The 26,736-nt window shown below is 55.2% G+C and overlaps 1 protein-coding gene across 1 annotated transcript in view; it reads left to right on the top strand.

The window, feature by feature from the left end:
* The window catches only part of Rbm19 (RNA binding motif protein 19), an 86,072-nt gene that overhangs the window by 41,415 nt on the left and 17,921 nt on the right, over positions 1–26,736 (top strand). Inside the window, exon 22 of the mRNA XM_036172277.1 lies at positions 20,773–20,878. Coding sequence (XP_036028170.1) covers positions 20,773–20,878 — 106 coding nt within the window. The remainder of the gene's footprint in view (positions 1–20,772; positions 20,879–26,736) is intronic.

The raw sequence follows: 26,736 nt of genomic DNA, 5'->3' as shown, positions 1-26,736 counted from the left end.
CCCCAAACCGGCCTCTCCCCTGCTCGTGGGTGTGGAGAGCCTCTTGTCCTTCCTAGTGTGCACTTAAAAGCCTCCTGCAGTGGCTCGGCTCACATGGCAAGCCCCACAGACCGGGCCTGCCTTTACCCGCATCTACTGTTTAGAGGAGATGGGTGACACCCGCAGCCGATGGAGAACACGCATTGTCACACGTGGGAAAGAAGCAAAATGTTCCCCCAGGACAGGCTGGGAATAAAAGCTTGTTGAGGGAGGAGAAAACGAGCTGAGGGGAGAGAAAGGAAGCAGCGTTGATGCAGAGGGACCCACCCCAGCAGTAGCCAGCCCTGGCCATGGGGAAAAGGTGCCGCAGATTCAGCCCCCAAGGGCCTGCTGCCTGCAGCCTGCAGCCGTGGGCTCCGCCCATCCCAGGGACCCATGGAGGAGGACTGGCTACACACTTGATCCTCCCAGGGGCTTGTCTGTGCCTTTCTTACCAAGGTATGGGAGGCTGGCATCGGTTGAGGAAGAAGCCGGCCAGCCTGGCCTTGGGTGACAGGGGAGGCAGGCAGGTGATACTCATCCTGGGAAGTAGCCATGGGGTCCTCTTTCTTCCTGGGGTTCCAGACACGGCCCTCTACATAGTAGGGTTGCCTGCACTGAAAGATTCCAGCCACATGTCAAGTATATCTGGGGGTGGGGAGCAGGGAGTACCCCATGGTGGGGCATCTTGGACCAGTTCTCAAGACCCTTTCGGAGGAGGTCAAAGCACCTTCCTCAGACAGTCATCCAGGGCTAGCTATTTGGCTTCTGGGTTTTGTTGTTGTTGTTGTTTGGTTTGGTTTTTGTGTTTTGTTTTGTTGTTTTTAAAGCCAGCTTCCCTTCAGAGGCCAGAGCTGCCCTGTAGTGTTCCCCGGCCACAGCAAGGACCCGTGGGCTGCATGTAGGACCGTCGACGCAGTCACACGCAAGGAATCACTCATTTGTATCTCATTTTCGAGTTATTATCGAGCCGCTGGTTGAGAGGGTATTTTGACAGCAGCTGTCAGCAAGGTGCAAGCGGCTGCCATCGCCTGCGATTGGCTGAAGACACCTATGGCAGTGCGCTGAATAATGCCCCAGCTTCCACCCCCACCCCCCACCCCCACCAGGAGAGGCAGGGAGGAGGAAGAGCAAACATCGCAGAGGAGGAAAGAAAACGCGAGCTTCATTAACATGTTTCTGACTCCCACTAGAAACAGCGGCCAAAAAGGCCCCGATTGTATCTCATGTTTTATTTAATTTATTGTATTTGAGGTTTGGGGCAATGAGGGAGGTAGATGAGAGAGGCCCCTTCCAAACAACCATTTAGGCTTGTCAGAGCTCATTGATTGAATTAGCGAGGTTTCCACTCCTGGCTTCCAGCTGCCAGGGCTGTAAGCCGGTCAAACCTGGGGGGCTGGTGGGGGGTGTGACCAGAAGCCCTGCGTCTGGGAGCCGGGGAACCTGGGAAGGAGGTGATCATGAAGAGGGAGCCCCGCCAGTCCACCAGACAGCCTGCTCATCTTCCCTCTCTGCTTAACTGAAGCTCAGCAGAACGTGTGTACTTTGCCATCTCTCACAGGCCTTTCTCCCTCCATGGTAGGAATCGCATCCCGCGTGTTTCTTTCCAAGCTCTGTACACCCAGTCGGGGGAATAAATAACGCTTCTCATTCGCTGCCTTTTACCCGAGCAGTTGAAAATTCCCTGTTTGTTTGGTCGTTGGGTTTGTTTTGTTTATAGGCTTGGAAAAAAAAAAGTCAGCAGCACCAGAAGGCAGATGTGGTGATGGGGTGGCAGGCACGCTCCGCCTTGCATTGAGGACCCGTGGGGGCCGTGCTCCAGGCAGAGCGCTGTAAAAGAATGTAATCTCAGTGAGCCAGACGATAGGACCATGTGTCGTCCTTTTTCCTTCCTCCGATCCCCAGTTCCTCTCAGACTTCCCCGTGGGGGCCAAGCCTCCCTCTCTACTGGTTTCACCCCCTGCAATTGGGCCCGGTGCTGGCTCTTCCTTGACTGTCAGTACCACAGAGTTGAGAGCTGTGGTCTCAGAACGTGACATTTAGCAGTGCCCAGAGCCACTGGTGTTGTCATGCCTGGGAAGGTACTCCTTGTCCTAGTGAGTCCTACTGCGTGCATCCTCCAGGGTATCGGGCACATGAGGTTGGAGGTTGGTGGTAGGATTTGCTGGGCAGCAGCAATGGATTGATAACGGTGGGATTGGCATGGAGGGGCAACTTGTCTTATGCCCAAGGAGTATTCTGCATGAGTGGGTGTCCACCCAAGACTTGCCAGTAGTGTTGGTAGTCATTGTGAAAGCCCAGACCAGCCCCACGGGTGCCCACGGGCCCTCTGGCGGCAACACCACCCATTGAAACCTCTGCCTTTTAGTTATTTCCTCTCCATTGCTCTCTGAGTTTGCTTCAGCTTTACAGATGGGAAGACAAGAGCACAGTGTGATATCCCAGGGCTGCAGCTAAAACCAGGCCCCATTAGTCCTCACGGAGAGAAAGAGAAGGTGCGGGGGAGGCGATGGAAAGGAGCCCCGCAAAGATGTAATACGGAGAAGGAAGCCATTGTGCCTGGGAGGAACCTAAGTCTGTGGGTATAGTGATAAGCCTGTTTGCCTGTTTGAGGCCCTGAACCTTAGACTCAGTCAGCAGCCATGGAGATGTGACCTAAAACCAGGTTATAACCACGAGATCTTGTCTCAGACAAACAAATAAATAAAACCCAGATGCCAGTCCTAACAGCACAGGCCCATTATCCCAGCTACTTGAAAGGCTGAGGCAGGAGGATCCCAAGTTCAAGGCCTGCCTGAAAAGCCTAGGTAGACACTGCCTCAGAATGTAAAAAAGCTGTAGTGTAGTTCAGTATAGAGCAATCCTGTGAGGCTCTAGGTCCACCCTGGGCATCCCTAAAAACAGAGTCAGGATTGAAAAACCAGACTAGATTTGGGCAGAAAAATACAAAATGTGGCAAAGCAGAATCAAATACTCTCTGATGCCAGGATCACTTCTGTGCTTTCGACCGTCCTCTCTAGATATGCATGGTTCCCTCCTTTGTGCAGTTCATGATCTCTGCAGTGCTGGGCCATCACCGAGGAGCCTTCCTTGGCTTGCCCTGGGTGGCCCAGCCACCCTTGCCCCCTGCTGGCAAGTGTCCTGTGGTACTCACCTCGGCACTCGTCCTGAAGGTGTCCACTTCCCTCCCTTACATGGGCCTCCACGCCCTCAGTTCTACACCAGTTAGCACATTATAGGGGTACAGCTTGGGCACCCAAAAACACTTGCTTAAGGATAAACAAACAGCAAAGATGCACTGAGATCCCGCTGCCCCATCTTTTTGTAATCACCATTTGAGTCTACTGGTGTGAAAGTCAGATCTCCTGAAGCCCCTTGGCGGTGTCCTGTTGGGTGCCCACCAAGGAAAGAGTGTCTGTCTGCCCTTCATCGAGGACAAGGGACGATCATTGATGAAAGAAAGCTCAAGAAAAGCATGCATTCCATCCCAGCCCCTGGTGCTGTAACAGAGCCCATTGGTGTCTGCCTAGCAGGGAGAAAGACCCGCTCGCAGACACAAATTGTTACTTTTTTTTAATTAATCTCTAAGGAGACTTGATCTTAGGTGCCTGGGTCTGTCACTGAGTCAAATGATAAAGCTGAGGGTGGATTTGAGCACCTGGCCCGTGGCCGGGGAGGTGCTGGGGGAGGGGGGGACATGCTTTTTTTCTGTTGTTCAGAAATAGAAAAGTTACAAGAACAACCCATAAAAATTCATGGTAGGTCTATTCTCTGTACATACATGTGCCAGTTTTTCTGACCCACTAAGGCCAAAGTTCTAACATATGGGGGTGAACCTCATTGCTGTTTCTCCCTGCTAAGTTATTTAAAAGTTATTTGTAAAAACAAAATGTTGTTAATGACCACATTTGTACAGTTATCAAAATCAGGCCATTCCAACACCACTGCCCTGTAACCTGAATGTCATGAGGGAGTTATATCCTGACCTAGTGGAGTGCATGTCCCCTGTCATCCTCAGCCTGGGATTCACTTTAGATCAAGAGGACAGCCTCCTCCCTTGGTTCTCACAGGGAGACATTAGACAGGGCAGATCCAAGTTCAAATCCTGCACCAGCCTTTGGCAGCCTGGGCCAGTGCAGAGTCCCTGTTTTGTAAAGATACAGGGTGTGTGTGTGTGTGTGTGTGTGTGTGTGTGTGTGTGTGTGTGTCCGTCCGTGTGTCCGAAGCCTGGAAACAGGATCAGACTATTGGATAGCAGCTCTGTCTCTGACCACAGTTTTGACCTTGGGTGGATGGGTATCTGTGTGCCCCGCACCTCACCTTCCTCATTCTGGAATGTGGCAGGCCCGTGGATAGAGACTGGCGATGAAAGGCAGTTCTTATCCCTGCATCCGATGCTGGGCCTTCCTCTTCCTCCTTGACAACTCGGCTGGCTGGTTCTGGCCTTCCCTGTCCGTGCTGGACAGGGCCCCTTCCTCACCCCCTACCCATCCTGGCCATCCCCACCCCCAGGCCCCCACCACATCCTGGCCACATTCTGCTACCGTTAGCCACTTTGGTGGCCTGGGGGCCTCTAGGCTATCTCTGGGGCCAGCATTCTCCAGGGACTATAGGCTGTCTTTCCCACTGTATCAGTTAACTTTCTTTGGCGCTGAGACCACATACCTGAGAAAAGGTCATTTGTTTGCCTGTGAGAAGTTGCAGTCAGTTGCAGTGGGCTGTGTGCTCACGGCTACAGCATCTAGAATCAGAAAGGGGACTTCTAGGGCCCAGCTCGCTTTCTCCTTTTCTCCTTTCTATTCAGTCCAGGACCCCAGCTCTCGGCCACAGTGCCGCCCACATCCAAAGGTGTGTCTCCCAGGAGATTCCAAATCCTGTCCATTTAACAAGGAAGATGACCATCACGGGGGACATCCAGAGCCTCCTGCAAACTGTCCCTTGAGGAAAAGACATTCCAGGTTCTGGATGGGAAGGAACAGACCCAGGGCGAGGAAGATGTAGTCTCCACAGTTTTTCTAATTCACCTGTTGTTTCCCACAAAAGTGATGAGGAGGGCACCCACACACACACACCTCTCAGGATCCTGGTGGAGAACATTCTCATTCTTCTCCCGTCATGCACCTCCACTGGCTCTGAGAACGTAGATTAATTTTTGGAGGTGGGGATGTGAAGCTACATGACCCCTGTCCTCCCTCTTTCCCTCCCTCCCTCTGTCCCTCCCTCCCTCTCTCCCCACCAGATCGTTAAATTATTCCACAGGCGCCAAAGCTCTGAGGCTAAATTACCACAGTGCGTATCATGGCAACTGTCCCCATCTCAGCTTCTGCTGCTTGTCTCTGCAGCCACAGCTGCAAGAAACTTGGTGAAGAGAAGTCATTATCTGTGGGGCAGGCGGGGTGGGAGGGCAGGACGAGAGCTCCCAGCCCCCTCCTGCCCCACAAACCCGTTAGATCAGCACCCTGTCGGGACAAGCCGTGTGTGTGTGTGTGTGTGTGTGTGTGTGTGTGTGTGTGTGTGTGTGTGTGTGTGTGATAAGTTGGGCAGGAGGTGGGGCCTTTACAGTATATGGAGTGCTCATATAGACCACCAAATGCTCACTGGTGCCTACAGACTGAGTAACATTAGTGATGTTCGTGGCTGTCATGTTTTTATGAGCAAAGTGGAAGGAGGGGCCCAAATTTTCCTGATTTTCATCTTTATTTGTTTTTTGAGTGACTGAGCATGTGGCAGGGCTGTGGAGGACCTCAGTGCTGGTTGGAACAGTTAGACCCTACAGTCAGAGCTGGAGTGTGGGGGAGCTGTGGGGACTTCAGGGGGACAGTGAAGACCCTACAGTCAGAGCTGGAGTGTGGTGGGGCTGTGGAGACCTCAGGGGGACAATGAGACCCTGTGGTCACAGAGCTGGAGTGTGGTGGGCCTGTGGGGACCTCAGGGGGATAGTGAGACCCTGTGGTCACAGAGCTGGAGTGTGGTGGGCCTGTGGGGACCTCAGGGGGATAGTGAGACCCTGTGGTCACAGAGCTGGAGTGTGGTGGGGCTGTGGGGACCTCAGGAGGACAGTGAGACCCTGTGGTCACAGAACTGGAATGTGGTGGGGCTGTGGAGACCTCAGGGGGACAATGAGACCCTGTGGTCACAGAGCTGGAGTGTGGTGGGCCTGAACCCTGTGGTCCATGAAGACCCTGCGCCAGTGTGGTGGGCCTGTGGAGACCTCAGCGGGACTGTGTGGCTTGGTGGACAGGTGAAGCCTCCCTGAGAGTGAGTGATGTCGCCCGACACTTGCAAAGATCAGGCTGGCAGAATGCCAGGTGATATGGCTGGCACAAGTGGCTCTGGCCCAGATCCTGTGACCCCAGAGAACCTGGAGCCCCTTGAAAGATGTTCCCACGGCCCTTAATCTGACTGGGGCCAGAGAATGAGCCATCCATCTTCTGTCTGTTGAGTTCTCCGCTAGGGGTGAGTTTCTTACTGCTTTTCAAATACAAATAGCTCTTCCTGGTTTGGGTGGCGCGGGAGATGGGCCCAGAGCCCCTGAGTACCAGGCAAACACTCTGCCCCAGCCCTCGCTTCACTTCGGTTTTTGCTTTTTTGTTGTTGGGTGCTTTTGTCTGAGGCTGTGCAGCACCTAACTCATTTCTTCTCACACAGCTGCATGACCTGATGTCCTCATGGAGGGTGCTCCTGTGCCACCGTGCCTGCCTTCCACCTCTGTGTCTGTGTGTGCTGGGGCATAGGGACAGCCTCCCCTTGCTTCTGGTGTCCGCAGAGCAAGTGGGCCGGGGTCCACTGGGAACGATGCTGGTTAGCCCTCCCAGAAGGACACCGGAAACATTCTCATTAAGGCCCCTCAGGTGAATCTGGGAGGCAAGGTTGGGAGGCCTAATGAGGCTTGCTGCAAACCTCCCTAATTACAGGTTGACTGGGTCTTCCCTGGCCTCTCATCAGGCCTCATAAGCACCTGATTAAGGAAAACAAATGAATCCAGGAAGGAGGAGACGGGGAGACACACCTGGGCCTCAGCGAGACCGGGCTGCACCATGCCTCCGGGTGAGGCAGGAGTGCCAGGCTGTCCGTGAGGACCCAGAGGAAAGGCTTAGTGTTGGGGTCATGTAATCCCGTCACATGCACTGAGTGTCTGGTTTTCCATTGGCCTGTGGAGCACAGCTTGCTGGCCCTGTATGAAAGAGCCCACCTGCTCTTCCCACTTTCCCGATCCTTTAAAATGAGAGCCACTGTCTAGGCACAGAAGGACAGTAGAAACAGAGCTGCTTCTGCTCCGCCCTGTGCCTCCTGAGGCCCCTGGCCACCCGCCTGGCACCCAGCTTCCGAGACTCTCCTCCCTGGGCTGGTCACAGCCACTGTGCCAGCCAGCCTGTGTGGCTAATGGCCTCTGTGGTCCAGCCACAGGTGTGGAGGTCCAGTAAGGTCACTGGTAGGCTCCACACAGACACTCAGCCTCAGGTTTCACCCCGACCAGGAGGGGAGCACCACGGGGCTCTGGTCGGGCTCATGCTCATACATCATAGGTCAGACCTGGTCACGTGGTTCTTCTGACTTCCACCCTCGGGGATGGGAGGACTTGAGGCACAGAAAGAGCAGATCTGCTCCTCAGTGTACCAGGGAGCACAGAGTGTGCGTGCGTGCCTACGTGCCTGCGTCAGAGGACCACCCTCAGGAGTTGACTCTCTTCTTCCACCATGGGTTCCAGCGATTGAACTTGGCAGGTCAGGTTTGTGTGGCAAGCACTTTTACCCACTGAACTCCTCACCAGCCCTGGCCTCCATGCCCTGAGTTGGAGAGGTGAGGGAGGGGGAGGGGGGACCGGGCCTGGACTGTCACTGTAGTTAGGGCCCAGTTTCACTGTGTGGGTAGGTGGGACCCGTGCCGCCTCCTTCCTTCCTTCCGCTGCAGAGTGGGTTTCTGGTCTCTACCTGTTATCCCAGTACCTGTCACTGGTTCCAAGAACATAGCCTGAGAAATGTGTCGTTTTGTTTTGTTGGAGATGGTCTCACTAAGTATCCCAGGTCTCAGCCTCCCACATGCTAGGACTGTAGGCATGGACCACCATTCCCAGCTAGGGAGAGCTCTTCATTCACCCATTCCTTCATTTATCCATTCACTTCTACTTAACCAGCTGTTCACTGCAGGCCAACACACAGCAGATTATTGCATTTAATAGTTAACGTAGATAGATGGGAGGCCGGGGCAGACGGAGTGGGGGTAGGGAAGCTGTTGTGTAGAGGCGGCCCCCTACCCCCGCCCTCCACCTGGGCCCTCTCCACAGGAGTTTCCATCACCACATCTGGTCTAAACAGAACTCTTGTTTCATGGGGGACTCCAATCCAGCCAGAGAAACCAAGTCTGGTTTTAATTATCATCCATCCTGCCCCATGAGGGTGGGGAAAGCATTGATTGTGTCCCCCTGGCAACACCCCACTGCCACCCTAAAGCGCCTGCCACCACAGACCTGCCTGCCACCACAGACCTGCCGGCAGAATACCACAGGGCCCTCTCCCTCCTCTGCTGATCCCCTTCTCACTTCCGCCTCAGGACCCTGGGTTTTCTTCCCACACTCTAAATCCTACCTGGCCCTAGTTGGAGTTTTGTTTTTTTTAACATTATCTCCTTTAGCTCCTTGGACCCACCTGCTGGAAAGCAGCCCTCTATGAGCCTGTCTGTCCCAATCCTTGGTTCTCGGCCACTGATGGACCACACAGTTGCCCCTACCGCTTCCCTTACTGAATTGAATGGAGTCCTGTGTTGGTTTGTTTGGCCCCAAATAAATGGTGCAGCTCACAGATTCATCTCCCGCTCTCCCCTTCTCTCAAAACTCACTAGCCGTCTTGCACGCGCTTGTTTATTACTGTTTTCTTTCCCAGACTTTTAAAAATAACAGTTGTCCCAGGCTTGGTGAGCTGGCCTCCCCTGTGTGCTGGCAGGCGTGATGGCATGAATCACTGCTGCTCCCCCGCCCGCCTGCCCGCCAGCTCCCTCGCCCCTGGGAAGCCTCTGAGACCTTCCTTCCGGCTTGTTCTCCAGACATTGCCTCTGTCAGCTTCTGCAAAGCATCTCCTCCCTGGCCTTGGCTTAGCTGTCTCAAATGCTGAAGTAGCACACTACAGGCTGTACCCTATTGGTTTGGAAAGGTGGCCTACCTCCCAGCCGTCAACCTGGCACCCCCAGGACTTCCAACCAAGGCTTCCTTACAACCCTGAGCTGAGCTGGCCTGGGTGCATTTTGGGAGCCTTCCTGTGCCATGGGTGTGGGGGTTCAGGGACCTTCTAGTGCCATGGGAGGGGGGGGGTTCTGAAGCCCTCCTGTGCCATAGGGGTGGGAGTTCTGGAGCATTTCTCCTAGGTCAGTTGCCAGAAGAAGCATCTAGAAGACCAGAGCTCTTCAGACTGTCCCCAGAGCTGTTCACTCCATTGCCTCTTCCACTTCTTCCTCTGTTTGCCTGCTGGCTTCCCAGGGTCCAGTGGCCCCAGCGAGAGACACTCTGGAGCAGAATGTTGCAACTATGTCTAGAGTTGGGAGGGGCAGTTGGTAAAGCAAAGTAGGAAGTCAGAGACTTCACAGCAAGCTCCAGGCATTGTCACTGATCTGGCCCTGAAGGGGGGGGGGGGGCGCTAACTCCCCAGGTAGGACCTGGTCATGATGGGGCAGCAGGGGGCAGAGAAGCCAGGGGAGCCAAGCATATGCGAATTGTGTGGCTAACTCAGCTGTCAGCACATGCTTTCTACAGAAGGCGCCCCTGCCTTTGGCACCATCCAGGCATCAGCAGGGAGACACAGCCTAGATGGGAGACTTCCTAGATCATAGTCAGAACATGGAGGAAGAGAACTGGTCTGAGTGGCCAGCAGATGCCAGCCCCTTGCATGTGTTCATGGAGGCCACCCTGGGGTGGTAGCCCACCCTGCACTCTGCTCCCTTAGGTGCCTATCATCCAGGGTGAAAAGTCATATGTTTGCTCAGAAAGTCTCTAGATGGATGGGAAGCTGGCTGGCTCAGGGATCCAGGGGCCAGCACCCCTGCTGAGAGCAGGCATAGCCAGCCCAGCTTGTCACTCAAGGCTCTGGGGGAGGAGAAGTTTCCTGCGAAGGGCCTGCCACCCTCTGAGATTCTGAAAATCTCAGCCTTTGGTAGAGACTGTCCTGGACTCCATCCTCTGCCCTTCCCTGCATGTTCCTGGAACTTCCAGGTGTACAGCACAGGGGAACTACCACCCCTGTGCCACAGAGCCCCTCGATGCCATGTTTTTCCAGTATTTTAACAAAGTTTTACCAGCAGTCAACCATGTCTGTATACTTACAGTCCTGGCTGCTCTCCAGGTACAGGGAGAGCTGAGTAGTCACAACGCCAAAGCCAGTTACAGTCTGACCTTTCTAGAGAATGTGTGTGCACCCCACTGTAACGGTGGCTGCCGGCTGTCACTTCCTAAAGCCTTGTGGAATCTGCCACTCTTAACCCTGTGCCCTTGTCAGCCACTCTGGAAAAAGGAAGGAGGGTGGGAAGGGCCTGACTGGGCATCTGTCCTTCCTTCTGGAGGCTCTGGGTTCTACTTGAAGGAAGGCTGCCATCCTGTGCAACTGTGGGAGTCAGACCACAGTGACAGCAAGTGGCTGTCCTTCCTTCTTGGCCTGACTCAATCATTGTGAGTGTTCCTAGAGGTTCTGCTTCCCTGCATCACACAGGGGGGCTTCCTGCCACCATGAGAGTCTATTTCCTAGAGACAATGTCAGGAAGCCATAGAGACCTTTCTGAGTCTTGGGGTACATCACTTTGTGCACCTGCACAGAAGGCAGCACAGGTAGCCAAATGCCTCTTCTATGCCCCGGCTCCTTCCTCACTGTCAAGTGTTGGGTGACGGAGGTGACCTGGCCGTCACTCTCAGTGAGGCATCTTCCACCTGCCCAGGAAGACCTGCCTCTCCTTTCCCTTCCTGTCCTCCTGGCCTCCATCCCTGGTCAGGATCCAGATTGCCCGAAGGCTCTTTTCCCTTAACTTGAGACATTAGGCTAGGCAGTGACTAGTTCTGGAGAAGAGAGTAGGGCCTGTGAGAAGCAGCTTTGTGGTGCTGTGGTTGGTGGCATACAGCCATCATTATGTTCTGAGTGTCAGAATGGATCCTCAAAGTGACTGACAGGGCCTGGCAGAGACGGGGCAGAAAGTGGGGGCTGATGGAGGTGCGGACACTCAGGTGGAGTGGCCAGCCAAAGCCCACTGTGGCCTGGTCCAAGCAGTGTGAACAGTAGAACTATGCATGAACAGTCTTAATTGGTATGGCTAGGTGCCAGTAGGTGTGGTGGCTACACCCAAGCTGTAGTGAGCCCATCAAAGCAGCTGTGGGCCAGTGCCAGGATCGTCTTCCTGCTCAATGCCCTGGGTTTGCCTTGTGGGTCCCAGCCCCTGCTCACCCCATCTTCCCCTCTTCCCGCTCCCCACCATGGCTCCCAGGGAAGCCTGGAGATCCCACTCCAAATGATCACCCAGGGACAGTTTGGTGGGAGCTAGAGGTTCTGAACTCAGCAGTGGTGTGCCCTGAAGCCCAGCATTCATCCTGGGGGTCATTGTAAAAGAGCAGGATGAGAGATGGCAGAGCAGGTCCTACAGTCGTAAACAACGCCTGGACCTCCGAGGTGTGTCCTTGAGTTGGGGTAGAAAGGGGGAAAAAAAAAAGCCCTTGCTGGTTTCAGTAAGAAAGGCCGGGTCTTTTTTTTTTTCCCCTCGCTGTCTCTTTAAACGTCTGTCCTCCCTTCCTGTCCCTTCCTGTCTTGAGGATAATGACAACGGAGGGTGTTGAACCGGCTCTGGGCGTCCACCTCTGGCCGCTGCATGCTTGTAACGATTTCATTAACCTAAATTATCCACTTTATTTTCTCGTAATGGGATTAGCTGTTCTCCAGGCAGTTGAAGACCAGAGGGGAGAGGGCCGGTGTGCTCCATTACTGCTTCGGGTGGAGGGCAGGGCTGGCTGAGTGTGCACCCTGGACCAGAGGGGGCTCCTTTCCATCCCTCTCCCTAGAAGAGGGACCTGCTCTCCAGATGGGCTCATCCAGCCTGGGGAAAGCCGAGGTGCTGGGCCACCTTCATGGTGACACTTGTTCAGTGTCTTTTAACATCGGTGAGACATATGCCAAGATGGAGACGTGCGCGTTTGAGGGGGTGAGGAGCAACTAAGCCCCATCTCAGCTCTCTTGGGCACACTTGGTCCCCAGGGAGGCCTCACTTGCTTGGTGCCAGCACAGATGTGGGTGCCAGGAACCACAGCTCTCACTTGCTCAGATTCGACAGCCCCGTGAGGTGTGGTGATGGACTGAGCCTCCCAAATGTGACAGTGGGTGTGATCGCAGGCGCAGGGCTGGCACTTGACTCCAGATCTCCACCTGAGGCGTAGGTGCTTCTCACCCACGGCCGAGTGGCCTACTTTGTAGTCCCTGGAGGTTCAGAGTTGTCACCTGGATATCAGGATCAAGCCTCCCCCAGTCCCATCTGTGCCTGAGCTGATGAGCAGAGGCCCTCTCTCATCTACCACAGCTCCCCGGGTCTGCAGCTCCTGTGTCCCGAGAGATGCTAGTGGCATTTGCCCAGAGGTACCAGGGATTGGAACCTAAGGCCTCACGCAGGCTGTGCAGGTACTCAGATGCTGTATGCTCAGCCTTCTTATCACTGCTCACGCATGGTTGCACTAGGTTACGCTTAGGTGGCTTTAATCTCGGTAGCCCAGGCTGTCCTCCTCCTGCTTAGCTTCCTGAGTATCTGGGATTGTGGGGATGCACTACCACATCCCACCATGAGGTTTGTTTTGTTTTGTTTTTCCATTTGGGCAAAGGACAAAAACAAAACAGGGCTTGGTGGCCACATGAGTTTGAGAAGCACCACATCCATTCACCCTCCAGACACACTCTTCGTGTCCCTGTGTGAAAGGCACCTGCAAGGCCTGCAGCAGAGACAGTGGCCACACTCTACCAATACTGACTCAGTCCCTGCAGGAGGGCTTTGAACAGCACTGGCTGAAAAGGGCACCGCCTTGCTTTTAACCTCTCTTTCTCTGATGTGTGCACAGCAAGTGAGTCATGCAGGGCCTCCATGTGAGCCCTGCCTCACCCCCGATAGTCCTGTGTGTTTTGGCAGATCAATTAAACAACTTAGAAGGCCCTATGTTCTGCCTCTCGATGCCTCCGAGGACTTCATGTGGCAATATCCAGGGTACACTGGCTAAAAACATACCTGGTGGTATAGTCGGAGAAGGAATTCATTTCTGTGCCCTTTATATATTTCTAGTTTGTATGTGCGCGTGTGGTAGTCAGAGGTTAACCTCCAGAGTCTCCTCAGTTGCTCTCCATCTTATTTTTTAGACACAATCTCTCACTTTTCCATGAGGCTCTCCAAGGCTGGTCAGTGAGTCCAGGGACCTGTTGGTCTCCACCCATGGGCTCGGGTTACAGAAGCATGCCTCTATGCCAGCATTTCTTTGGGTTGTGGGATCCAAACTCAAGTCCTCTTCACCCAAGAGAGCAAAGACCGTAAACCACAAACTTCCTGTCAGCACTTGGTGGGGGTCAAAGCAGAGCTCAGTCTACTGAGAGAGCACAGGGAGTTGTTGGCCGGGTACACATAAGGCCCACAGGACCCAAACCCACGGGCTCTGTAGGCTTCCCCGAGAATGTCACATTAGCTCTGAAGCGTGAAGGGTGGTGAGGACAACTCACTGAATGGACCGGCTACAGGTGGATCTGCAGCTGGGATCCTCATGGGACATGGAGCTCCCAAGTACCTCTCTTGTATAAACGTCAACTGAAGGCCATGAAGGCCCAGACTCAGGTGATGGGGACGGGTGGGAACCGCTCTTCAGGAAGTAGGCCGGCCCTTCAGGATTCTTTGGACCGAATCAGATCAAAAAGGAACAAAAGAAAGAAGAGACTAGCCATAAAAACATTAGGTCAGAGTGTAGCCGTGGGAAGTAGTGGGCTACATTTTCTCAGCCAGAGGCACTCTAAAACTTGGAGACAGTGCTAGCATCTGAGGTATCTAGCAAAGCTCTGCTAATGGCATTTTGGCTTTGTTGACATCACTTAAATGCCTCAGACTCTGAGCCGCCAGCTTCCTTTTCTAGAAGGGAAACATGGCCAGCCTGTAGTCCAAGTGTCTACCTGGAGGCCAAGGCTGGGCTAAGTGGACCCTGCCTGCCCTGGTGGAACAGTGGCCTTGGACATGCACAAGCTCCCATTCATTCAGCTACTTGGTGACACCCCAGTAGCTGGTTCAGAAAGACGATGAGGGCCTCATACCTCTGACAGTCTTAGGGAATGTGGGGGCCGCTCGCTCAGTGACCTGATGGGGTCTGAGGGGCTGCTCACTCAGTGACCTGGTGGGTGTGGGGGCTGCTCGCTCAGTGATCTGATGGGTGTGGGGTCCGTTCGCTCAGTGACCTGATGGGTGTGGGGTCCGTTCGCTCAGTGACCTGATGGGTGTGGGGTCCGTTCGCTCAGTGACCTGATGGGTGTGGGGTCCGTTCGCTCAGTGACCTGATGGGTATGGGGTCCATTCTCTCAGTGACCTGATGGGTGTGGGGTCCGTTCGCTCAGTGACCTGATGGGTATGGGGTCCGCTCGCTCAGTGACCTGATGGGTGTGGGGTCCATTCACTCAGTGACCTGGTGAGTTGTGGAGGCTGCTTGCTCATTGGCCTGGTGGGTGTGGGGGCTGCTTGTTAGTGGCCTGGTGGGGCTGGAGCTTCGGCCGCCAGCTGCTCCTCACTCAGGACTCCTAGTGAACTTGCCTCACTCCACCTTCGGCCAGGCCTGGGAGTCGTGAATTTGGGCGTGGCCAGCCTCCTGCCCTTCTGCCCATCAGCACAGCCAGGCAGTGACTTGCCTACAGTCCACCTCTGGAGGTGCAGCCAGGCCAAGGTCCACCTTCCAGTGTCCCTCCATAGAGCTGCTCAGGAGAGACACCGAGTTCCACCTGGAACTCAGCCCCAGCTTAGATTCAGAGGCTCCTTTTAACCACTCAGCCCTGGATCTCTCATCTAGAAAATACAGAGGCCGCACCTGCCTGGCAAGGGCCCTGTGAAAGGCTATTGAGAGACGCTAAACGCTGCCCTCCGCTCCTCTCGCTTGCCTGGAAACCAGGCCATTTTTCAGCCTTCAAGAGACAAAAATGAAAGGGAGTGTTGGCTGATGGCGACTGGGTAACCTTTTTACATCAGCTCTCACCAGGCCGAAGCGCCGGGTAATTGGAAGGGCTCCGTGTAAAAGGCACTCTTTAAAGAGCCAGCACGAGGACAAAGAGGGAAAGATTCCATTAACCAACCCCGCACCATCGCGTCTGCAGAGCAGGCCATGCGCATGCGCACACTCGCTTGTCCACACTTGCTTGTCCGTGGTTCTGTGGGAGTGGATGTGTCCCACTGAGGTGTCACGCCCAGCCCACGTCATCTTTGGAGGGACCTCCTCTTCTCTTTCCAGCTAACCAAGCGGAAATAGTTGGGAAGGTCATTGTCTGGGGACAGCTCCATAACAAGTGTGGGGACAGGCCCCTCTCTCCTGCTGTGACTTTGTCGCTGGATTCAGAGAGTAGAGGTGAGTCTTTGTAGTAACTTTTGAGTTGACTTACACCAAGGGCATCATCCTCAGACTCAGTGTTCTGCCTGCATGTGTGACTGCCTAAGTGGACAGTGGGTAGGGCTGTGCTTGACACTCAACATGCAAAGTCGACTCGGTCATTAGAGAGAGGTGGAGGTGTTCCTCAGGCTTGGGCGCAGCTCCATGGACTCAGCTGAGTGACATGACCCTGCCATGTCAGAGTGTGCTTTCTATTTCTAGCTAAGAAGAGGGAGGTAGATCGGCTGTTCAGTCTTCATAGTGGCTGGCAGGGTAGAGGGGGCATTAGAGGTAGGGGCAGAATTTGAACTGAGAAGATAACAGAGAGGTAAGGTAGAAGGAAGAGACATGGGGGCGGGGGTAAATAATGGGACCAGCTGGTACAAAGGTCTTGGGGTTGGTGCAGACTCAAAGAGAAAACCACTGCTAACAGGTGAGAAGGTCAGGAAATGAGCTGATTGGATGACAAGGGAGGTGAAGGTCAGCATTGAGGCTGTGGGCCCACAGACATGAGATCCATGGCAGATGTGGCCCATAAATCCACTGTGGAGTGTGCATGGCCTTAAGCCTATTTATTTGCAAGGCTAGAGATCAGACAAGGTAGTGTGGACACATCATCCTGGAGGCTTGGGTTTTGTGTATTCCAGCAAAAGTGGGCTCTTTGGATGCTCACCCTGGGTTCAGCCATGGACGCTGCAGGTCTAGGGACCAGGTGTCCAACCTGAACCCAGCTCTGTTCCTTGTTACCTAAGAGGACCAGGACCTCCCAGGTGACCAGCCTGGGTCTCCTCCCTCTGTAAAGCAGAAACGATAGTAGTGCCTTGCTCTCTGGGGCCATGTGAGTCCACAGCCCAGGCTGCCCCATACACTGCCAAGCACACGGGCCTGAATGTGCTGGTCACCACTTGCTGTGTGTGCCACATGATAGTACTGGGGACGTATTTGAAGGACGTTTTCGCGGCAAGACGACGCCTGCCGTTTGCCCCAGCACAAAGCTGCCCTTGTTGCTCATACCACAGTGCTGCTCTCTGGGTCCCTTGGGTGGCAGCAGACTCTTCCTCAGCAACGCCTTGAGCCCAGGTGGAGAAAGAACTACCAGTGAATTTCCTGCCTGACCCCACACTCGGCTCCAAGAAGCAGGAGGATTTGGACCCCAGGAACATTTGGGATCCGGATGTGCCCCAACCGTCCCTCTGTGGCAGCATGCACACAGGGAGGCTCTCTTCCCAGCCTACCCACTTGTCTACGCTATCACTCAGCTTGCCATCTCTACGGGGCCCTTTCCTCACCTCCACTACCTGTTCCTTCCCCTGAGCCCATCTTCTTGGCTAGGATTACACAAGTCGAGTCTGGGCAAAGGGGATGCAGCCTGTATGGGGAGGGGACACAGGGAGAGGACACATACCTCGGCCTGTGTATGCAAACATGTCTTGCACACCTAACCAGATGTAATTGGCCCATGGGTACCTGCTCCCACCCCACACACCTGAAGAAATCAGAACCACCCACAACAGACTCCAGCTGTCATTGAAAACCCACAGACCTGGCCACCAATCCTGGCGGTGGCAGCATGGCGGAGGGGGTGGGGCCGCAGTGCAGGAGTAATTGGTGAACCCAGGGTGAATGAAATAATTGGAAAAGTGAGGTGTGAGTTTGTTAGGGAAGTGTGAGCGTGTGGGGGAGGGGAGGAGGGCTGTGTTTAAAAGCCCGCTCTGGCCTCTTTATTCACAGCTTCTGATACAGTAATTGCTATTTTGTGGTTTCTATTATCTACACAGTGGGGAGCGTGCGCAGCTCTGTCCCCCAGTGTGCTGGGCTGGGGATGAGTCCCTGGGTGCTGCGGTCTCCCTCCCTGGCCCCTGGTGGCCCTGCCCAGCCTCTCCCCACTGACCGTGGCCTTGGCTCCCAGGAGACAGGGTTCACGTGGAAGCCCCTTCAAAGGCCTCTTTTAAAAACTGGCCTCGCAGACCTGGCCAGCAGATAAGAACCTTCATAATGGCTGGCATTTATATGTCGCTTATCTCCTTGGAACGAAAGGTACTTCATTGATTTTTTTTTCCCTCCCCCAACGTCTCTTTTCTCTTTAATTCTCTTCAGCCATCTCTCTGCAGTCCTTGGTGTTGGCCTCCCACGATCCCACATCACACAAGCACCCCAAGCCAGTCTCTTGCCAGCCCTCTCCCTCAGCACCAAGGGCAGGAGCTCACCTCGGACCCGAGTCACTTTTGCCCCCTGCCCCTTGGTCTTCTCATCTGTCAACCAGAGGTGGGGACAGTATCAACCCAGCCAGCATTGTCACATCTGGGAGTGGCAGGTCTCAGAGACCTGGCAGGTAGCTGGTAGGCCCTCCTTTGTAGCTGGGGTGTTGGCAGCAATGACAGTGTCCTGAAGCCTCCCCTGGACATTTCTAGAAATGCCCACAGATACTTGGAAGTTCTTCAGAAGCTCTAACCCTAACTCTCTCCAGCTCCTCTTCAGCCTGGCTCTCTTGCCCTGTTCTTAGAAGTCTCTTTCCATGGGAGCCATTTTCCTAAAGCTCCTGAGGTCTTCAGGCACGTGTTCCCTTGGCCATTCAGTTGGCGGTCTAGAAAACCCAAGCCAGGGTCCTGGACACCCTCAAAGGCCACCAGTTCCCAGCCCCACCCCAGTTCCACCATGGCTCCGAATTGTCGTGGCTCCCTCACCACACTCTCAGATGCACGTCCTCAGACCACAGCAGCTCATCCCCTTCCGCCTCCTCACCAGCTTCTTTCTCCACCTTTTAATTATTTTCCTTGCTTCCTCCGGCCCCTCAGCTGCTTACCATGCACCAAGCATCCACGGCTCACAGCACGCTGCAGAGAGGAGGAATTAACCTCAACAGTACCCCTCCTCTGTCTCCCTTCCCCATCCCCCTGACATAGAGCAGACAGACAGAAAGGAGGTGCACATGGTCCTCCCTCCCTCCCCCGGGATCCTGGGTGGATCGCTAGGGCCCTGGGTTCTGTGCAGGGCAGCCACCATCACACAAAACATGCATGCACACAGACACACAGACACACAGACACACACACACACACACACACACACACACACACACACACTCCTGCTTCACCCTGGACTTGGTCACGTTTTGGGAAGAAAGAAGCCCCACTTACAGAAGCGGCTGGTACTTATGGGGGGACAGGACAGGATTGAACTATCCTGTGGCAGAGCCAGGGAGCTCACCCCCTGCCATGCCCCTGCCCAAACCAGGCTGTTTCTCCTGAACTCTGTTGGTTTGTAAACTAGGGTGTCAAGACTTGAGGTGATGAACTTCATGGCTCCTTCCTAGTCACCCCACCTCTCCAGGCCGTCTCCTGTAGTTTGCTCGCTCTGGAAGAGATGCTAGCAGCACCTGTGCAGGGCAAGCATAGGGCTCCAGACTGCAAGCACAGCCACAAGCATGATCAGTGTCGTTTCTTCCACTTTTGAAGTAACGCAGCCCTCCTCTCCCACACACCCCACAGGGGACTGGCTGGGACACAGTGGGTGGTGGCATTGTGAAGGTGGCTAACAGGTGTGCTGGAGAGCCAGGTGTCCTCTCCTCTGTCAGAGACAACTGGCCTAGTTGCCCCATACTTTCTAGCCTTCTTACATTGGGTGTAAAGCCCTCAGACCTGGGCCCTCAATGTCCCCATAGGTGTCATTGCCAGCAACAGTGACCCAGAGGATGGGTGGCCAATGAGCCATTTCTGTGGACCAGCCTGTGAGCGAGCCTGTGCATCCTGGCTCTCCCTATCCCAGGCAGCCCCGAGGACTCACTGGGACTGTCGAGGGACCAAAGGCCATGTCATGGGATGTGTAGGCCTTTAGGTGGCAGAATAAAGCAGGGTTTGCTGGCTGCATGCCTCTCTCAGCTCTCCAGGCTTCTCATCTGACCTGCTCAGACTCAGGACCCCCTCCAAATCATCTAAGAGCTCCCTCTCAGCAAAGAATCTGGCCAGGCTCCCCTCTGCCGCCTTCCCATCCTGGGGAGGCTGGCCTTGTCCCCAGCTTCATTCCCAGCGGCCTGTGCAGGAGTGGGGGTGGGAGGGCTGCCGGGGAGAGCTGGACGTGCCGATTCATTTTGAGGCTTCATAATGCTGCATTTACACACCGTCCTGCCTTCAGAAATGGGGCCAGCAGATGCCAGCTCATGCTGTCAGGGCTGCGGGTTAACGCCTCAGATTTAACTTATATCATTTGGCGAGCGCTTATGGCCTGCGCTGTGTTCTTTACCCAATCGGTCCTTGGCCTGGAGCATCCCAGACTATGGTGTGTGGACGTGTGGACCCAGCAGCCACCAGAGAGTATAGATTTTCAAATAAAAATAACACCTCTCTTCAGATGCCGAGCACATTAAATATTTATCAGTGGCAGTGTGCTCGTACATATTTGATAAATGGACATTACAAAGGGATTGGGGTTGGGGCGTGCGGCCAGGGGACCCCGAGGAAGCCCATTCCTTTTGTCCTAGAGTCTTCCAAAGGTTACTTTGGTGGAGAGGAGAGGGGTCACCCCAAGGATGGTCCAGGCCACAGTGCCCTGGTCAGTCTGCTCCAGAATGCTGCTTGACTGGGGCGCTTGTTGGAGGGCACTGGGCTGGAAGAAGCTGTGTGTCTTCTGAGCGCTAAGCCTCAGGCATCTCCAGACCTCAAGTTCTAGGTTGACAGAAAGGATCCCATGGCTTGGGGTCGGTCAGCTTAGGCTTGGCATACACCTGGCTCCAGGTTTGGAGGCTACCTGGGAAAGGTTGGGGGAACCCACTGGCATCCTGAGCCTTGACTCTCAAACACAAGTCCCTTGCCATGGCTGGGGCCTTCCTGGCCTGGCACAGTGTGTGTAAGACTCATCCCATGGGGAAAGGACAGGTGTCCAGGTGTCCCCCAGGTGGCAGGAGAGGCACCAAAAATTTTCCATCCTGATGGTACCCTCCCTCCCTCACTTGGTGGCCAGCAGGGAGAAGGAAGCCACGCCTGCAGAGTGAGGGCTGGCAGTGGGGAAGTGGGAAGCCACATGAGTGTGCCTGGGCGGTGGGAGCTCCTGAAACCAGCGATCTCTGGTAACCTGCAGGGCTTGGCTTCTGAGTCTCAGTCCAGAACCCCTGCCTCCCTGGCAGGCCTCAGTCTCTGATGTTGGCCTTTTGTCTCTAGCACCTTTGGGGAACTGAAGACCGTGCGCCTGCCAAAGAAGATGACGGGGACAGGCACACACAGGGGCTTCGGCTTTGTGGACTTCGTCACCAAGCAGGACGCAAAGGTGAGTCCTGCCCCAGGAGAAGCACCAAGCCTCTGAGCCAGGGAAGAGTGTCGCTGCCTCATGCTGCCGACTTTTCCCTTGACTCTGCTAATCTACCCAGTATCCTTGGAGGAAGAACACTGGGTCTGGGGTTTGGAGGGCCGGGTAGTATGTGTTGGTGTGTCCATCACGCATACACAGGAGCTGAGGTTGACCTATTTCTCAGGCTGCTCTGTGGCAGGGAAAAGACCCTGGGGCTGAGCATGGTGGACAGCACTGTTTAAAACAGACTGAGCAGGAATGGAAAGGGTGTCCAGAAAACAGTGCGTGGGATGGGACCTGGATCCCTCCTCGTTCCTCCAATTGTGGCCAGTTCCATTCTAAGCTAGTGACACCACGGGCCTCTCCTGCAGCACACATGCACGTACGTGTGCAGATATTTCCCTAGCTGTGCAGAGGACAGAACAGCCTTGGGGGTGTACTTAGTTTTGCTTATTTGTTATATATGTGTTTGGTACGTGTGCATGAGTGTGCACATACCCGTGCAAATGTGGAGATCAGAGGACAACTTGCAGGAATTGGGTCTCTCCTACCCATAAGTACTGGGGATTGAACTCAGGTCATCAGGCAAGCACCCTTACCTATTGCGCCATCTTGCCAAACCCCTGTAACCACCACCGCCGCCGCCGCCGCCGCCGCCGCCGCCGCCACCACCACCACTCTCCCCTCTCCCCACCCAGGCTTTGAAGCACAGCAGTGCTCTGACTTCGGGCCCAGGGTCGCAGCCAGGCTGTCCTCCTGCCAACGTCTAGGAACCACTCTCAGGGCCTCAAACTCCAAAAGGCCGAGTTGTACAGGACAGGGCAGCTGGGCCACCCTGTACCCCATACTGAGCGCTGCCTGGGCAGCCATAGCCTTCCATTGCCTCGGCTTCCCTGCATGGAAAACGGCATCCAGGACGATTCCCAAATGGCCAGGGCTCCTCCACCCCAAGGGCCATCCTGCCGAAGAGCAAAGTGGCTCTGAGTGCCAAATGTGGTGTTACCAGAGGCCATAGGGGTGAGGGGCAGCAGGGACAGCAGTGTAGGATATCACCACTGCCAGACAGCCTGGGCATCCCACAGGAACATCCCCAGGACGTGGCAGCCGCCCGCATCTCCGTGACCCCACTCCAAGTGCCTGCATCACTGCCCAGACATTTGTCCTCTCTCCTCAGCTGGCAGCCCTCCCCTGTCACCTCCATCAGTGACAGAAGGGACAGCACACTGCAAGCACTGAGTCTTGGCACCCAGAGAAACCCTGTCACTGAAGGCAGTTTGGCCTTCCCTGGCCTTGCCCTGTGCCTTGGTTTCCGTGTCTGTGAAATGGGTTAATGGTGGTACCCCTGCTCCAGGCTGTGACAGATGGACCTGAGGCTAGCTCGCTGGCCCATGGCAAATGCTCAGAACCACTTAGTTCTCATTGCCATAACCCGGGGACCCTGAGTCATCCGTCCCTCGGGTCTGTGCACACCTGGGATGTCAGCAGAGCAGCAGGACGAGACAGCATGTGCACTGCATCCTGAACTCTGGGCTTCCCTCTCCGCCCCTGAAAGAGGTCTTTCACCCCAGGCTTGGCTCACCATCTGTGAAGCCAGCGTGGTGTCTTCCCCTCAGTGTGACCTTGGAAAAGTGACTCACCCTCCCTGCACCTCTCACTTCTGACAGGGCTGCTGGAGTGATGCTCTGAGACCAGGGCCTGGCCCTGCCAGCTCCTTGTGCTGCCCTTGTGTGTGTGTGTGTGGGAGGGGGGGGGGGGCCTGTAACAAGTGGGGGTTCAGTGCCGGCCCCTTAACCAGAAGCCCTCCTCCTATACAGTGACTGCCCTGCCCAAGGTCAGTGTCACAGCTAACCTGGCACATAGCTTCGAGGGACAGGCTGAGGGTAGATGTCCTTACCCCACTTCTGTACTACAGCACAGTCCCGAGTCCCCAGGGCCCGGGGCACGCTATACCCAAGTGGCCTGCACGGCACCCAGGCCCGATCGATGTCACCCCCAATCCCAAGTCAGCCCCTCAGCAGTGAGGTGGCAGCTTCTCCCTCCTTCCCTTTCCATTCTTGGCTCCTGGAAGAGAAAGAAAGGGCAGCCGAGGACAGCAAGGGCTCCGCCCACAGCCCTGGAGACTGTCTGTGCCCTCCCCTCAGCGGGGCTATTTCGGGCCTCTCCGTCCTTGCTGCCGTCCCCCTGCCCTGCCCTCTGTGCCAGGACTCGCACCCTTTTGTCCCCAGTGAGAGCATCTTGATGACAGTGGCACCGGCCTACAATCCTTCTCTCACGATAGTCCCTTGCTCTTGTTTCCCGGGGCAGCTGTGTCTCTCTCCCTGACCCCCTCGGTCTGTCTGCCGAGTGGCACTTTTCACCTGCCATAGCTACATGCCCCCTGCACACAGGGTGGCCATACTCTGAACATGGAATCATTCACTAAATACGGCTTGGGGGTGGGGATCACTCCACGTGGAGAAAGAGTGGAACCCAGCTGAGCTGGAGAGGGCCTGCCGGGCCCCTGCCTCTTGGAACACGTTCCCCTGAGCCTCCATATTGCACGGGATGTTTTAGAGAAGGCAGGCCCATTTAGAAACACCTGGGTCTCCCAATGGCCTCTGACCCTCTGGAGTGTCTTCTCCTTCCTGGACCCTTCTCCATGCAGAACAGCAGCTTGTCACTGGGTCTGCAACCTTGTACACTAGGAGGCCTCCTCAGGCCATCCTCAGACATAGAAAGAAAACCAGAGAGCTGGAAGAAAAGTATGACATTCACTAGGGCTGAGGCAGGAGGCTGCTGCATTCATTGCTAAATGGAGGATTGTGAAGCCGGAAGGCCCAGAGAGACTCATGCCTGCCTGGAGGGGTGGGCAACCAGCCTCTACTTACCCCCACCCCACCACATCTCAGCTCCTGGCATCAGGCTCTTGCCCTGGCCACACCCCACAGAGGCCCACCGAGCCCTGAACAAGTAAGTGTCCACTCCTTATCCTGGAATGAGGAGTTTGGTTCTGTCTCCAGGCCTTCTCTCATTCCTCACATTCTCAGGGACCCATCAGACCCCTTCTGAATCAAGTACACAGCAGTGCTAGAGAGCAAACCCAGCAGGAGGCTCCATGAAGGCCACATGGCAGAACCCAGAGGAACCAGGCACCCAACAGTAATAGGCAGGGGCTCCTAAGGGCACCACCCGTACAAGTGACGTGTCTATCACAGGCACATCGCCTGCCCCAGCCCAGAACACCACATCAGGCGGAGATTAGCACAGAACCTCCCTCTCCTGACCTTGCACATCTGCACAGCCCCAGGGCCCTCCCCTGGTTGATACTGACTTGCTCAGGCAAATGGGAGGAGGCCTGGGCTACCTGCCCAGTCACAGGCACTAGTGACCTGAGCTTTGCCTGCTCACAGGAAAAGGCTCAACATGCAGGCGAATTCTCCCTGTCTAGGACATTCGATCAGGCCCACATTCTAGGCAGTAAATGCTGGTCCTGCTGAAGATACCCACATTATCTCAACCTCCACGTTTCTCAGGGAACCTAGCCCTGCACCAAAGAGGGAAACCATGGGGCAGGAAGTCAGCCTGGCACACATCCTACCTACCTGTCACCACTCCCACAAACTTCTTTGGGCCTCTGGGTACCTCGGATGATAAAGCCCTTCTGATGCCTCATCTTTGGAATGCCCCCTGGGCGTTGGTAGATTGTTTGACAGGTGAGGGAACAGCTCAGTGTTACACAGCCAGGCTCCTCCCTCCTGTTAGGCACTGGGTTTCCAAAGTGCTATCCTTCCTCTAACCCCACCCCTCACGTGCATCCCTGCTACCCAGCTTCAGCGCTCCACCCCGGCAAGGGCTCTCTGGGTAGAAGAGCTGCTGCCTTCTGCTCTGCTGGGCTCCCCCCAGCTCTCCCTCCCCCCAGCTCATGGTGCAGCCCTCTTACCTAGACAGGCAGTGGGGAGTCCTAAGCAGGTGGATTTGGTCCCCATTGGCTAAACAGCCACCAATAGGCACTGAGGCACTGGGTTTCCATTCAGGCCCCACCTTCCTTTTCTTACATAGCCCAGGCTGGCCCTGGAGGAAGGGAGGGGAAGGAGGGGAGGAACAGACAGACACCCAGAACCCAGAATATTAACTGTTCCCCACACGAGGTGCCTTTAATTCTCCCTCCCGAGCCACGCTCCTTTGTACTTTTGTGGTTGCAGCTGTTTTAGCCACGACACTGTTGTTTTAAAAGGCCTATTTTCACATAGAATGTTATCCAATTAGCAGAGCAATGTGTTGGCTTAAATAAACACTCGGGGGGAGCCGGCAGCCGGAGATGCGATGGCGGCTGGCGTTGGCAGGCAGAGCTCTGCTGTGATAAACAACCGCCGCTTTAATTGTAGGGCCGCCTGCATCTCCTTCCTCTTTCCCACTTCTCCACCATGGTGGGTGGACGCCCAGGGAGCTGAGCTCATGCTGGCTGGTGATGCCATGTGGTGCGGCGGGCTCTTCAGTGAGATATGGGGTGGTGGGGTTGATGATGAGCAGAAGGACAGAGCTTCAGTCTCATGTGCTTCACACACAGCTGTGTGATGGTGTGCAAGGGGGAAGAACGAGGTGTCAGTACAGCTGGGTGTGCCGGGGATGGCCCCCAAGGAAACACTCCTGTCCCAACCAAGCAATGCCAAATAGGATCAGAGTGGCCCATGACATCAAAGCTGCCTTCCTGTCCCCAGTGTGGGTCCCTGAGCCCAGGTGACCCTGCCCCGAGGCAGGAGCTGGTGACATTGCCCTCCAGGAGTGGCAGAGCATTGAGAGAACAGATGGTGTGGTGCGTGTGCTGGGGGCCGGGGAGGCTGCTGAGTTCTCTGGGCCCCAAGGTTCCTCGCTGCATTGAAACCTGCATTGACCAGGATGCTGCCAGAGCTAACTAACGCAGGCATCGGGGTTCTATCCCCCCTTTCCTGTTTGCATGTGTGTTCATGTTGTGTGCAAGATCACACTGGCATTTGAATGGTACTACTTTGCCGGGCTTCTGTCACCACAGTGCAAGAGTACAAATTCTAGCCAAGCTTGCATTTCAAGGCAAGGACTCAGGCTCAGCCAGCACATGTGAGCTAACACCCTAAAATCAGGTGCTGCCCAGTTCACCGCCGAGGCATAAGCAGGATCACACTGCCATGCTGCCAGTTGCAGCCCTGCAGACCTCTGTGGGGACCGAGGCCTGCCAGGCATCTTGTAGACCCAAGCAAAGACTTGGTTTTCAGAACTGTCAGGTACAATGTGAGTCAGGGGAAGGTAGAAACCCAGCCACGAGGCATGCACGGGGGCCAAGGAGCAGCCACCACCTTGCTTAGGTCACCAGCTGCCCCTAGAGTTCACGGGTTGTCACACTGAATTGAAAAAGTGAAACACAGAGGAACCTACAGCAAGGTTACTGGACAGTGCAGGGCTTAGCACGGTCAGCACTGCCTGTCACCTCTTACCCTGGACACCTGACACCTGCCTTTCCGAGGTGCTTTAGACCTGTGGAGACAGTGGAGCCCCGTCCTGCTTCACCCCACTCTGCTATAGCGTTTGTCATTTGAGCCAGGGCAGTGTCCTCAGGGGTCAGGTTGACTGGATTAAGCTGATGGGATGACTAGGGGTGCATCTCTTGGTCTCATAGAGTCGGGTGCGGTCTACAGGTGGGTCTGTGGCTGTTCGTCTTGGACGATTGTCCTCCACCCTTGGTGTTTGATAAGGGTGGTCCCCATAGGTTCCCAGGAGAGGGGCTGTCTGAAAGGTTGAGGAGGATGAGGAGGTGTGGCCTTGCTGGGAAGTGTGTCCCTAGGGGTGGGCCTTGAGTTTCAAAAGCCCATGCCACACACACATTC

This window comes from Onychomys torridus, chromosome 22, assembly GCF_903995425.1.
Source record: "Onychomys torridus chromosome 22, mOncTor1.1, whole genome shotgun sequence".
Lineage (NCBI taxonomy): Eukaryota > Metazoa > Chordata > Mammalia > Rodentia > Cricetidae > Onychomys > Onychomys torridus.
Note: the sequence above shows the minus strand (reverse complement) of the source record. Positions and strands in the feature narration are given on the sequence as shown.